The sequence below is a fragment of the Chiloscyllium plagiosum genome, chromosome 19 (assembly GCF_004010195.1).
Source record: "Chiloscyllium plagiosum isolate BGI_BamShark_2017 chromosome 19, ASM401019v2, whole genome shotgun sequence".
NCBI lineage: Eukaryota > Metazoa > Chordata > Chondrichthyes > Orectolobiformes > Hemiscylliidae > Chiloscyllium > Chiloscyllium plagiosum.
The window spans coordinates 16,965,026-16,980,275 of NC_057728.1; the positions used below are offsets into that span (position 1 = coordinate 16,965,026).

General features: G+C 41.1%; 1 protein-coding gene across 2 annotated transcripts in view; it reads left to right on the plus strand.

Annotated features, from left to right (window-relative positions):
- The window catches only part of scube1 (signal peptide, CUB domain, EGF-like 1), a 282,056-nt gene that overhangs the window by 156,260 nt on the left and 110,546 nt on the right, over positions 1 to 15,250 (plus strand). For both annotated transcript variants that reach the window (XM_043709200.1, XM_043709201.1), the window contains one exon: positions 15,011 to 15,127. In XM_043709200.1, the coding sequence (XP_043565135.1) occupies positions 15,011 to 15,127 (117 nt within the window). The remainder of the gene's footprint in view (positions 1 to 15,010; positions 15,128 to 15,250) is intronic.

Here is a 15,250-nt window from a genome sequence, read left to right on the forward strand (position 1 = left end):
CATCATGTTGATGCAGCTAGTTCAGTTTCACTTGTGATCAATGAATCCCAAAATACTTAAGGGACATGCTATTACAACATATTAATTTATTTACAATTCTCTTTTCTTTCTGGGAATAGCATTTATTTTGTGACAAGCTGCATAGATTTATTTCTGCGCCTTTCCCTTTCAACAAACTTGAGCTGACCATGGCCTTTGAAGGAATTTTATTTCATTTCTGCTTGGCGACTGTAATTCTTGTGCCAACTAGTTTGAGAAGAAATTTGTCATTATCTGTCATAAAAAAAATTGCTGTTTTTATTATTCTATGAAGAAACTGAGATCTAACAGAGGAATGGGAGGACTATCTGCCCCGAAATGTCTGCGGTCTCAACTTTAAACCTGTACATTGTGTAGGTTTCAAGAACTTACCCTCAACCTTGCATTTTCTTGAGATCTCAGAATGAACCAATATGGTTCACCTCAAATATTGTTGCATTGTTACTTAATGTACAATTCAATTTTTGTTCTGGTTTACGTTGTTAACAAAGTAGACACATATCCTCCTATTGACTAATATTAACATTGTTCTTTGAGCTGTTTACAATTTAACATGATTTGTGTCATCTTTACTGCTTTGTTTCCAGAGCTGCATTTTGGCTCCTCCTTGTTCGTGGAAGCAATTTGAAAAATTGTTGATTTTTCTTTCACTTTGCTGACAAATATTTTACGTTCCAGGTAGTTTCTGGATTTTCCCTGGTACAGAAGTCACAATCGTGGAGTTAATCTTTTAATGCCTGTTTATTTTGTTGCTTAATTACTAACGTGTCAGAATAACTGTCACCTGATTTCCCATGTCTTTTAACAATTAACAACATTAGTTCCACAGGTTGCAGCTTTTGCATAAGATTTACTTTATTTTATATTTTAGAACATCTTTCAAATACAATATTGGATAATCTCTTTGGAGGATACATTTGGACTTCGGGTATTAACATTTGGCTGTGATAGCTTCCTTCGTTATAAAATCTATTGCCCATTTGAGTTCAACCATGTGAAAATGGATTGTTTTGTTGAGCTTATCCTGATCTTAAATCCTTAGTTGGTCCTATGTGGCATCACCATCTTGTACAAGACTCTGACTAATTTCTTTTACTTTTCCTTTAATGTAATGTCACTGCTTTAAACATCCTGAATGAGTGGAGAGCAGTTTCACCTAAGTGCTGATTTCACCTGGATGTCCAAGGGAATTTGGTGAGGTGGAAGTAAGAGATGCTGCTTGATTTTTTTTTTTTAATCAAGTCAATAAACTGGGTTAAATTAGGTGGACAAGCTTTGGGGAGTCAGGAGTGAGTTAGTCATTGCCTGGCATTGGTGTGTTGTGAATGTTACTTGCCACTTATCAGCCCAAGCCTGGATGCGGTCCAGATTTAAAATTTATAACAAAGTTTAAATGTTAACTGAAGTTATTAACTAGATGAAAACTATGAAAGATTGGTGTTTCAAACCTTGAAGTCGTGTTGAGCCAAATCTTTGGATCAGCAGTGGCACTATGCACTTGCTGACCGCGGTGTGGGGGTCAATGCAGCCTGCCCCCATCTGCATGGATGCTGTATTCAGTTACATTTCTATGGGTCCCAAGGCTCTCAGTGGGTTACGCCAAAGCAGATTCACTATCTTCCCCATCATAGTGCTGGTTTTTTGCTTTGTAGGGAAGAAGTAGGGGAGGTGACGGAATAGGAGTGGGTAATCCAGTTGAAGAGTACTGAGAGGGAGGTGGGTAGTCGATTCTAAGGCTTGCAAAGTTAGCTCGGGTGTAGGGTAGTGAAGGTTTGATGCTAGTTGAGGGTGCAGGGGGCTGGGTCATCAGGTTGGGGGCTGTGGGTGGTGAAGTTGAGAGTGTGGCTGTTTGGGCCAGGGCTTCAGGGATGCGAGTTGTTCGCTTAGAATGCAGTTCAGCGTGTGGGCAGTCAGGTTGAGGATAATGGGAGTGTGGGTGGTAGACAGTTCAAGGTGTGTTTGGCGTAAGATACTTTGTGTGGGTACTCTGAGTGCTTTGGGTGTCGTGGTGATGAATAGTCATTTGGATGAGGGGTTGTTTGTGGTAGATATATAGGTTTGGGGGCACAGTTGGCGTGGTGGGTTGTGTTGCTCTGTTAATCACTGAGTTAAAAATGTAATATTTTGCCAGTAAGTAGCACATATCTAGCCAAGTCAGCAACACTGAGATCAATGTGAGGCAGATTCATAGTGGTGTTTCAGCAACAGAAATCAGCTCATCAGAATTTGAAACGTCTGGACAGTTGTAGTGCATGCACATGTTCTAGGATTTCCTTAGGGTTCCAGCATTCACCAATGGAGTATGTTTACTGTGTTTTCACATATTCAGAAGTTCTGGTTTATATGCAGTAAGGCCAGGAAAAGATCCAGGCATAGACTGATAGGTGGCAAGTAACATTCAAACCATATCAATGCCAGGCAATGACTAACTCAATCCTGAATCCCCAAAGCTTGTTCACTATTTACAAGGCACAAGTTTGGAGTGTGATGAAATACACCCCTTTGCCTGGATGGGTGCACCTCCAACAACATTCAAGAAGCTTAATACCATCCAAGACAAACCAGTCTGCTTGTTTGGTACCCCACCTTGTAACATTGTAGATTTAACATTCACCTCATCCACTAACTGATGTAGACTGGCAGCAGTGTATACCGTCTACAAGATACACTGCAGAAATTCATCAAAGATCCTTCAAGTGACAGCTTCCAAAATCACAACCTCGACCACCTAAAAGACAAAGGTAGGAGACACATGGGAATGCTCCCATTTGCAAATTTCCCTCCAAACCACTCCCCATCCTGGTAATTCATTGTCAAGTAAATGCCCTAGAACTTGCTTCCTAACAACATTGCAGGTGTACCTTCTCATCAAGGACCATAGTGGTTCAAGAAGTCAGTTTACCACTGGCAATGAAGGACCAGCATATATGCTGCCAGAGACTGCAATACCATTCTGATGAATTAATAAGAAAGACATAAAATACAAAATTGATTGCAGAGCAGATGATTTGTAACTGTAGGATGAGAGTTCTACTGGATATCTGATAGATCTGCAGTATGTACCTGCAGCTCAAGGAAATTAAATTTCATTAAGTTTGAGAGCTTTGAAAGTATCAGAGAAAGTAGGCTTATTGGAAATTTTGTTCTGATGCATAGATGCTATTTAGGTTAAGTAGATTAAATATATTTTATAGTCAGGGTCAAGAGATCACGGATATGACTAAAGAAGATATGGAGATTAAGGAAGTACCTTTGGGGGTGGCTCAGTAAGAGATTGCTGCAGCCTAAATGGGAGAGAGCAAGAACTGCAAGAAAACTGAGCAAACTGACCACAGCATATACTATAGAGAGCCCATCAAAGAGTGAAAAGGGATGTTGCAGTGGTTGGGGACAGTATGAAATATGGGTAAACTCTCTCTCTGAAACACAGTTCTGTTTCCTGCCCTGTCCCAATGTTAAGGACACTTTCTTTGGACTTGGAGAGGGACTTGAAATGAAAAAGGAAAAATTTGATTATTGTGATATGTGCAGGTGCCAGCAATATGGATAGAATGAAGAATGAGGTTGTGATGAGGGAGGAGGAGGAGCAGCCAGAGACTGAACGATGTAGCAGAATTGTCTGAAACATGAAGGAATTGGCATCAGGACACTAACATCATTGAATGATCTGTGTGGCTTCAATTTATGAAGCACTGACTATTATTGAGGAAAGAGGGAGCTATTCCATTGGGGTAGGCTGTACATGAAACTTGTTGTAAAGAATATCTTGTCGAATGAAATAACTAGGGATATAAATAGGGCTTTAAATAGTCGGAGCAGGTGGGGAGAGTGATGGTGGTAGGTCAGCTGAGAGGACATTTTGAAAGTTAAAAGGAAACAAGACATTCATATAGGATAGCTGTATAACCAGAATGTGAACGCGAATGAACAACTTTGAAGGGCATCAGTAAATAAGGCCATGTATTATGAGCAGACCTTTGGTGAAGTTTGCCAAATCATTACGGTTTCAGACAGAATACTCCATCTGTGAGGTCCTGGATAAGAAGACATGAATTGGGTCCCCTTGATTCACCAGTCCCCACAATTGGTTGAAACCAGATGAATTTGAAAAGAATTCCTTCCTTTGTAGAGGTCTTTCTCAGATCAAATGAATTTTGGTTTGAACAAAGCCTATTTAACTAGGCTTTCTTGAATTAACAAAGTAAGTTATTAATAACTACATGTGAGAAGAAAACTAATATAACACATTTGCACACAGATTGGAAATAAACATTCATCCTTTTGGACTTGTCTGTTAAAAAACAAACTTATTCCAATCATTTTTCATGAAGAGTGAATAAGACGGTTTTGCAGCCTGACTGGATTACTCAGGTAGCATTGACATTGGCAGCAGAACCATTAGTTTTTGAGATTATTAATTTGCAGGCTGATTGAAGGTAGTTTGTCCTGATTTGTTTTTTAATTGGTTTGCAGCTCTCTGAGCGAGCAGTTTTTAATTTACCTGCAATGCAGGGGTGCTTGCTTGCTGTTCTTGAGCTGTGAACTCTTCAACACATTAGGCACAGTCTACTTCACAGCAGCCTAATAGCAATACGGAATAGTTTTGAATTTTTACTTTTTTTTTGTGTATTCCTGGATGGGGTAACTACAAAATGGAGTTGGTTTCCTGCAGAGTCTGGGGTTGGGGGTGGGAAAAGGTCAAGCTTGGTCAGCCTCTACATTATCTCAAGTTACTCCGTTTGACTTTTCTTTGACATTTCTGTTCCATAAAATCTCAGTTTTACTTTGAACACACCTTCATAAATGACGAGTGCTTCTACAAAATAAAGTTTAAAATCACACAACACCAGGTTGAGAATCTCCACAATCCACCTGATGAAGGAGCAGCACTTCAAAAGCTAGTGCTTCCAAATAAGCCAGTTGGACCATAACCTGGTGTAATGTGATTTTTAACTTTGTACACCCCAGTCCAACACCGGCATCTCCAAATCATGTCTAAAAAATAAAACATGTTTCAATTTTTGCAGGACACAATTTGCACCTCTTGGGTTTTTTTTGTTGTTACAGAGCCTGCAAGATTTTATGATGTCTTGCAGTTTCCCTTCCAATTGTAATAACCTCTCTAATGCTGTTTTTGCATTCCTGCGCTTAAGAAACTTGATCACTGGAATGGGTCGAAGAATGTAGTGCTGGAAAAGTGCAGCAGGTCAGGCAGCATCCGAGGAGCAGGCGAGTCGCTGTTTCGGGCGTAGACCCTTCATCAGGAAATCCCAATGAAGGGCTTATGCCCGAAATGTCAACTTTCCTGCTCCTCGGATACTGCCAGAATTGCTGCGCTCTTCCAGCGCCATACTTTTCAACTCTGACTCTCCAGCATCTGCAATCCTCACTTTCTCCTCCTTGATCATTGGAATGTTTCCCGAGCCAGGATTTTTCTTTATCTTTCAGTGTTACTCTGTTCTGTTTACGGATCTCTGCTTTTTCTAAGATAAGTTCTTCATTCGATTGCACTGAGTATAATGGGGATTCCTCAGCAGTACTGACTACATTGGAGTCTCATTTAGGTCTGCTTCTGCATTTCTATACATACATCTTTCAACTGGCTTGTAAAGAAGTCTACAGGTACACTTGGTTTCTTTTGTTGAATTTGACCCATTTCAGAATCTCGTTGCTCCCTCAGCTTGAAACCATAATGAAAGGCTTTTCAGACTTTTTCAAATTTATCTGATGCCTTACTAATGTTATCTTGCAATAATATAATCTGTTCCTATGGATTAACCTGTTGACCAGTTCAGCTTCTGACTTACTGTCCAATCCCTAGAGGAGTTTTATACCACAAGAACCCTTTCCTCCAAAGCACTCAGTCTTCAGGCAATCTTCATTTAGAATCCAGAGCTGTTTAGATAATTTACTTGCTGTTTTAAATTTTCCTTCCCGTATTAGAAGCTATCCTGCATTTCTCAGTCTCGTACTGACGTTCCTTGCAGTCACTATCTTTCCTCACAGAGTCTCTGCCATTCAGTATTTACTTCTTAGAGTGCAAAGTCATTGAAAACAGCTTTGCTTTAAGTTTTTCCATAAGCTTGTCATTCGATTACCCCGGAACCTCAACCCCAGTCACTCAGTTCGGGTTTGATTTTCATTTCAGCACCCACCTGGGGTGCAGACCACATGGGTTTTTATTCTAAGCTGCTGTTGCTCAAAAAACTAGTTTTCTCACTGCTGCTAGTGCACTATGAACATTGATTTTACACCTTTTTAAGAGTTGCTCCCCAGATCCATGCTTTTTGCTTGGGTCTTCCAATCGAACTTGCAATTGCTAGATTGGCATGCTCTTCACAGACCACCTTGCTTCTGTGATGAAGTCTTGAATGACTTTTGAAAGTTGATTTTTCATTTTTGTTGTCTCCACTTGCTCTATGGAGCATCTTTGGACTCTTCAACTATCTTTCCTGAGTTCTGCAGTTTTGGGATATTTCCAGGTTGGTCTACTAATTCTCTTCAATTTACAGTATTTGGGGTTTGTGTTGTTTACTCCAGCTTTGGAGAAGCTATTGAGTCATTATCATGTTCAAACATTAACTGCTTTATTACTTTTCAGAATCTTTTTACAGCTTGACGTAATATTTTTGCAGAAGCCATACTTTCTTCAAATCTCTCTGTCATGGATTCTATTATATCATCATAATTTACATTCCTAGACATTAACCCTTGTAGCTCTAACATTACATTCCCAATACTGCCTTTGACACTGCACATTGCTGTGTTGCATATAGAAATTGAAAAAAATTGAAAGGGCTTTTACGGAATTTATTCTTGCTTCAGCACATGTTCTAATTTGACAATTAACGGAGGCTGGCATATACTTTATAAATGAGAATATTATCTCTCGTTCTTTACACATATGCAATTAAATTGTAAAGCCTTTAATCCCATGTTACATAGAATCCCAACAGTGTGGAAACAGGCCATTTTGGCCCAACAAGTCCATACCGATCCTCCAAAGAGTATCCCACCCAGACCCATTCCCCTACCCTATTACTCTATATTTACCCCTGACAAATGCACCTAACCTACACATTACGAGCAATTTAGCATGGCCAATTCACCTAACATGCACATCTTTGGATTGTGGGAGGAAACCGGAGCACCCGGAGGAACTTCATCAGGAATAAAGGCAGAGAGCCTGAAGCGTGGAGAGATAGGCTAGAGGAGGGTGGGGGTGGGGCCACCCTCCTCTAGCTTATCTCTCCACGCTTCAGGCTCTCTGCCTTTATTCCTGATGAAGGACTTTTGCCCGAAACGTCGATTTCGAAGCTCCTCGGATGCTGCCTGAATTGCTGTGCTCTTCCAGCATCACTGATCCAGAATGCCGTCCATAGTGGAAAGGAGGAATGGAGGAAGAGAGAAGAAACTTAACTTGATCACAAAAAGAATCTCTTCAGTGAAATCCTTCAGATTAAAATCTTTTTAGAACACCATCAACTGGAATATGCTTCTGTTAAATTGAAAATTATTAGTTAGCCCTTTTGATACAACCAACTATTTTATGTGGACTAATATCCACTTCGAAAGAGAAAGAGAATTTTATATATTAGAAAGAGAATTTTTTCAGAACTCTCTCCACACTTTATGCAACTATAGATATATAGATATTTAAAACTGCACACCTTGAAGGATGTTAACGCCAAGATTATGGATTTTTCATATAGAAAAAGGGGAGCAATTTTACCATGCACACTGTTGAACTTCTGGGCCTTACATTCCCCACAGCAGTACTTAATTTTCAATCAGACTTCCCTGGCACCACAGTAGCACAGCTGTTGAGTGAGACACACAGAAAGCTGGAAGGAATAGCAATAGTGATAGGATATTTAATTGTTAGGGGAATGGACGGGCATTTCTGTGGCTGCAAATGCGAACCAAGATGGTGTGTTGCGATCCTAGTGCCAGGACCCAGGGTATCACTGGCTGCAGAGCAACTTGAGAGGAGAGGCCTAACACCAAGTAGTCACAGCCTACATTCATACCAAGGACATTGGCAGAAAGAGAAGTGTGGGCGTGCAGTCAGAATTAGGGAATTCAATAAGGGAAAATGTCAGCTGGGCTTTCAAAAGTAGTAATTTCTGGATTACAGCCAGTACCATGCACAGGTGAATGTAGGAAGGGGAGAGGAGAGAAGACAACTGCATAGCTGTAGCATTGGTGCAAGAAAGGGCTTTGGATTCTTGGGACATGCGACCAACTGCACAGGATGGAAAGGCTGCATTTAAGCAGAGCTGGGAGCGGTTTCCTTTATAACTATTAGCTAGTGCTACGGAGAGGGTTCAGAATAAACTAGCAAGGCTGTGGGAACTGTGAGGTAATATTAGAGAGCTCTCTTCCCTTCTTTCTTTTGATATAGGTATCACTGATTACCCTTGAATGCTGAGGCATTTTGATAGACGGTTAAAAGTTGTCTTGGCTCTACAATCACATGTAGGCCGGATCAGGCAAGGATGGCAGCTTTGCTTTCCTATAGGATATGTTTCCCCCACCCCCATCTTCATACCTCTTCCTCGTCCCCCCATCCTGGTCTTCCTGACCCTGCCAAATGGCGTGTTAAGTAACTTGCCAGGCAGTAGCGAGTTGCTAATTAAGGAGGATAATTACTTGTGAAATAGCTTTTTTTTTAGCCTAATAGCCTCACTTAATATTCAGATTTATATCTTGCCAAATTCACCAATCAAACTGCAGAAAAATTAACACAGATATCAGCTTATTGTTAGCTCGGAGAAACCTCCAGGTTGGACAATGGACAGCAACATCTCTCAGCACTCTCTGGTCACCAGCAACATGTACACAGGCCATCAGATATGTTACAACCTCGAAGAACCTTCATCCATGCACTTAAAGGGCACTTCTGCACTTCAGTACTGCACCAATGCCCATCCCTGTAAGGCTGCAGCAAGGATACTGTGTTCTCTGAGCAGGTTACATCTCTGGGCTCTTCGCTTGCTGTCATGCACTTGGACCCTACCTGGATGCTCGCAGCATTTCTGTCCTATATTGTCACACCTTATTTACACTTTGTCTCCTCAACCTAGACACATTGTACTCCTGGCTTGCTTTGCTGATTAGTACGGACATAAAGGTAAGAAGCTTTTCATGGTTGGCTGTTGACAAGGGAGATGATCTTCACAGAGGTGGTCCCCAAACAGTAAGTTCAGGTCAGCCACTGATACCAATCCAGGAGCTTGGATAGGGTCGGTTAGTCACTCAGAGTAGTCAGAGTCAAGATGTTCCTTACATAAGGGGTGAGAAGCTGAATGTCAGGCAGCCTGTCTTGATTCTTTATCTGTCCTATTGGGCACTGCTTTCTTCCTGGAATGGCAGACAGCGAGGTATCAAGGGCGATGAAATTGCATGGCATGGATGTTACTTTGCAGGTGGGATGTGACCCGAGTGAGTGGGTAGGCACTGCAGAGCGCATGCGGTGTCAGGGTTTGGGGTGGGTGACAACGAGTGAGGGAAGATGTTGCAGGTAGCAGTGAGGGTGGTAGAGACTGAGCCTCAGCGGGAGGTTGGTAAGGCAGCAGAGGTAGAGTGAGAGATGGCAGAGAAGATAGTGGCACATTGTGGAGGAGATCATTGAGCATGGCCGTGCATGCCTCTAGATGACTGAGACCACTGTAACCTGGGTGGCAACCTTGGACCAGGATGGCATGATCTTGAGGGAGTAGGAAGTCCTGCCTTTGCACCACCCATTGTGTAGGAACCTCGGGTACCTGCACACACTGTGGAGTGTCACTTTCCCCTGTCTGCCATGTCTGGAACCAATGGTAGGGATGATGCAGAGCACCTCTCGACTGAAGCCGCTTGTCTGGGAGCACAACAAGTATGAGGGATGTGGGAGAATTCTGGGATAGTTGCTAAGTAATGAGTTATTTTAGAAGCAGCATGTTGGCAATCCTTCAAAATAAAACTCGACACAACTGGCACTTGGCCAAAGAAAAAATGCAAGCTTCAGCCCAGAGGAACAATCTTACATGGAGACTAGGAGCAGAACTTCAAGGGTAGTCTTGTAACGGGGAACTCTGATTATCTTAAGATAGACCTTAATAATAGGAATTGCAAAGCGAAGCAAGAGCTTCCAGAGTGTTCAGGAGGGTTTTCAAAAATGTTTCCAACTTGAGGAAGAAAGCATACCAGTCTTGCTTCTTGGGAATGAGGGATGTACTGAGTGGATGAAGTCAGCAGGAGAAGGTTGAGAGCAGTGGTTTCCAACCAGTATGTATGTGTGTATCACAATAAGTTGAAAAGCATGCCATAAAATCTTCGGGAAGCAAGCAACACCGATTTACCTGAATATCAATGTCAAATCCATGTTTCCAATCTCCTTCAGAGCCTCGCTGTCAATTATTGAAAACCACATCTACTGCCACCAGGTGCCCCTGTCAACTACAAACCTCCAGAGATGCACGTGCATGTGTGCCATGGAATTGCCACAACCAGCAACTTCAATGGGTTAACAATGATTGAGCCTGATAAATTGGAATCGAGGCTGGCAGGAAATATAGTATTTGAGCAAAGCTATTTTCATAGAAAAGTTTATTCAGGCACAGTCAGGTTATAATGCTGTCAAGGGGAAAGTTAAGGCGGAAGTGCTATTTAAAATGAAGGAAAAAGGAGTGCTTATTACAGATAAGCAAAGGGAGAGTGTGAATAGAAACTGGGAGCAAGCATGAAAGGGAATCTTAAAGTCGTCCTTCGGCATATAAAAGCTGAAGTGATTAAAAGAGAATTTGTGCATGGACATTTAGACATAGCTAAGGTAGTAAATGAATAATTTGCATGTATATTTATCAAGGAAGAAGGTGCTATTTGTTTCATAGTGATAAAGCTAGTTCGGATAATTGAAGGATTCAAAATTGATGAAGTATTACATAAGTTGTCCAAATGTGAAGTTAATAAAACAGAAGGACTACATAAGATGCACTCATTGGTGCTGAGGAAAGTGAGGGTGGGAATATTGAAAGCATTTTCTATGATTTTCCAGTTTCCCCTTTGAGGTTGACTGAAGAATTGCAGGATGTTACATACTGGTTCTCCAAGAAAGAGTGTAAAGATAAGCTCAGCAATTACAGGCCAGTTAGTGGGAAAGCTTCAAGAAACAAAACAACATTTGCACTTGGGAAAATGTGGATTAATTAAGGAACGCCAGCATAGATTTGTTAAGGGCAAATCATATTTAATTAATTTAGTTGAGTTTTATTTTTGAAGAGATAGCAGAGACGGTGATGTGGTGTATATGGGGTACTAAAAGGCATGTGATACAGTGCCAAAATCCTTGCTCCTGGAATAAAGGGAACAGGAGTGACATGGGTTGTTGTTATTGAGTGACAGGAAGTAGTAGTCTTAATGGATTTCCTATGGACTGAGGGGGAAGTTTGCAGTGGGTTTCCCTGGTGCTCTACCTGAATGTTGTGCACACTGAGACCTCAGGGAACAGGGCAGAAAACCTGTAAATGTTATGAATTCTGGAAGTGTTGTGAACTTGAAGATTGTGTAAATCAATTAAAGTGGAGGAGCACTTCAGCAACTGTATAGGGTTTTCGGCTTTATAAATGGGTTAGAAGAACAAGGAGGTTATGTGAAACTTGTTACATACTGATTTGGCTTCGATGGAGGATTGCATCCATTTCTAGGCATCAGATTTCTGGGAAAGATGTGAAGGCATTCGAGAGTGCAAGATAGGGATAGCAAGGATTCATGATAAATTCCTGGAATGTGGAACTTCTGATAAGTAAATAATCTGGAGAAATTGGCACTGTTTTCCTCGGAGAATAGAAAGTTGAGAGGAGATATGATAGAGGTACTCAAGGGGATCCGACATAGTATATAGAGAAAATCTGGTCCCACTAGTGGAACAATCAATCATGAGAAGGCCGAGTTGATGGAATTGGCAAAAACAATGTTGACATTAAAAATGTTTGTTTTCTCAACACTGTATAATGATCCCAAAGCAGTTGTGATTACCAATGGATTAGGCTTGGATAGCTTCAGTGTGGATAGGGGCTGCCGTCAGGGATGTCCTCTTTCGCCATTGCTATTTACGCTAATAATTGAGCCACTAGCGGGTGACCCTAATATAACGGCCCTGAGGATTGGTACAGGTAAACATAAAAAACCCTTTATGCAGATTATGTTCTTCTATTTCTCAGTAATCCTCTGATGTCCGTGCCTTGTTTAATCCAAGTTATTAATACATTTAGTGCATTTTCAGGCTATAAAATTAATTTTTCGAAAATCGGAGGCTATGCCAATGGGCAGCCTTGCTAGTATTTCCCACCTGTAAAACGGATCCCACTTTCCCTTTTGGTGGTCCCTGGAGGGTTTCTTATATTTAGGCATTTTTATCACCCCAGTATTTGGTCAGTTATACAAGGCTAACTTTGTGCATTTATTGGAAAGGATAAGGCAGAACCTCCAGCGAAGGTTCCAATTTCCTGGTTAGGCAGAATAGCACTAATTAAAATGAATGTCCTGCCCCGTTTCCTATACCCTATGAGAATGCTTCTGGTGATGCTGCCGAGGCTGGCACTACGTAAATTGTATGGCGGGCTGGGTTCCTTTATCTGGAATTATAGATGGGCCCTCATTAAGCTGAGGAAGCTACAGCGTCCACAGGCAAGGGGAGGACTGGATTTCCCAGATTTTAGGAAATACCAATTAAGTTCCTATTAAGCTACATAGTCGATTGGGTCTTGTCTGACCCACAATCAATCTGGCTGGACATCAAAGCTTCTCAAGTAAAATGCCCACTTATTAACCTCTTGTTTTCAGACAAGAGGAAAATCATCACGGATCAATGTAAAAATCCTATAATACTAAACACAATTAAAGCTTGGAATATAATGCGGCAAAATGAGGGCAAATCACATAAAACATTCCCCTATACTCCGATAGTGGGAGCATGGGGGTTTCAACCACGGCTTACAGATGTCACTTTCAAACTCTGGAGATCCTGGGGTATCTCCTGTTTAGGGGATGTGTTTAAAGAAGGGGTCCTGAGGTCTTTTGAACAGCTGCATCAGAAATTTGGATTACCTAATGGTGATCTCTTTCGATACTTCCAAATTCGAGATTACATACAGAAGAAGACTACGCTATAAGATAGGAGAAAGTGAGGACTGCAGATGCTGGAGATCAGAGCTGAAAATGTGTTGCTGGAAAAGCACAGCAGGTCAGGCAGCATTCAAGGAACAGGAGAATCGACGTTTCGGGCTTATGCCCGAAACGTCGATTCTCCTGTTCCTTGGATGCTGCCTGACCTGCTGTGCTTTTCCAGCAACACATTTTCAGCTACGCTATAAGATAGTCTTTATAAATCAGATAGAGAATGAAGAGTGTTATGGCCAATGGGGGTATCTTCAGTCAGCACTATTTATCATTTATTACATGATGAAGTATCGGGAGATATGGAAAATCTGCTTAAAACATGGGATCAGGATTTGGGACTGGAAATCTCTATAGAAATGTGGAATGACATTTGGGAAAATGCCAGAAAAATCTCCATCTGCAACAGAACTCAGGCCATTCAGTTGAAGATACTTCATGGGGCCCATATAGTACTGGACCAATTGGCAAAATTTAAGGCAGGAACAACTCCAATGTGTCCCAAATGTAAAATAGAGGTGGGCACACTTGTACATTGTTTATGGACCTGTCATAAGATCTGTAGATATTGGATTAAAGTAGCAGCTGCTCTGACAGAACTCTTAGGAATTGAAATTAGAGTGGATCCAGTATCTCTCCTTTTGGGCTTTTTGAACTTACCTTCCCTAGATGTGCACGGGAAGAGATTATTTTCTATTCTCTCTTTCTGTGCAAGGAAAAATATTTTGGTAAACTGGGTGGCTGAGGGTCCCCCTGGACTTTTGAATTGGCACAGAATACTCATGGAATGTATTCCCCTTGACTTCCTTACAAATATGGTGCACTGAAAGACCGAATTATTCCATAAAATATGGCAGCCTTTCTTGAATTACACAAATACAGATATTTCAGCCATCCTAACAAGGGCTTTTATTTAATTGAGATAGCGAACATGGCTGGTCCGGGGCCCCTTGGGAGAGGAATCCCGCACAAATACGGGTTTTGTTACGATTTGATGTTAACACATTCCGAGCATGTATCTCACTACTCAATTTCTGTGTTATCCATTGCTTTTTCTCCCCTGAATAATGTCAGAGACTTAATTATACACTCAGTTCAGTTCCAAAAGTACAGCTGTTTCATTGATAGGATCTTACAAGAATTAAGTTAATACCTATTATTAGGTCAGTTATTGAATTTCCTAATGTATTCATTATATCATTTTGCATTTAAATAGCAATACAGAATCAATTTCAATAGTTACTTGAGTAAGAGGAGAGAGTTCCATCATTTTTTGTAAAAGCAATACCTAGTATAGAACCAGGCAGCAAAAAGAACACCCTCATTTCATCGTATTTAATTTTGGAGGAAAGATATGTGGGGACCACAACTCACATCACTGGGGTATGGTGAGGAAGATTAGCCACAGTTGAACCTGAGTCGTTACCTCAGGATCCTTGCTGACAATGGTTTGTGAGTGGGATTTGCGTGGTGATGAGACTGGATTGGTTCAACAGTCAAGGTGACCAATGGCCCCTTAAGTGACGTCCCTGAGAGAATCCGTGGAACTGTTCACAGAGTCTACATTTTCAAGTAAAGAGGCAAAAAAAATTACAAACTTTAAAGAAATAGAACTCCAATTCTGTTGTAAGCCACTCGTAACATTTTCATTCTAATTTCCAAAAAAACCCACTTCATTTCTTTTAATGCTAATGTGTGACTTTTAAGGGTAAAACAGTAAGAGCTTTCTATGTCCTCTATATTCTAAAGTGCAAGATAATCTGAAATTTCTGAAACTCACAAAAGTGTTCCATGTTAAATTTACTCCTCACAGAAACATGTGCCGTGAATAATGGAGGCTGCGATCGTACATGCAAAGACACTGCTACAGGAGTTCGATGTAGTTGTCCTGTCGGATTCACACTGCAGCCCGATGGGAAAACGTGCAAAGGTCAGTTTCTGTTTGCATTGAAATCCATCATAAGCCTTCAGTGGTTTAATGCAACAAAAAATGTAAATATTCAGACATGTAAACTGCCCAGAGTACAGCTGTGGTTGACTAGGAATAACATTT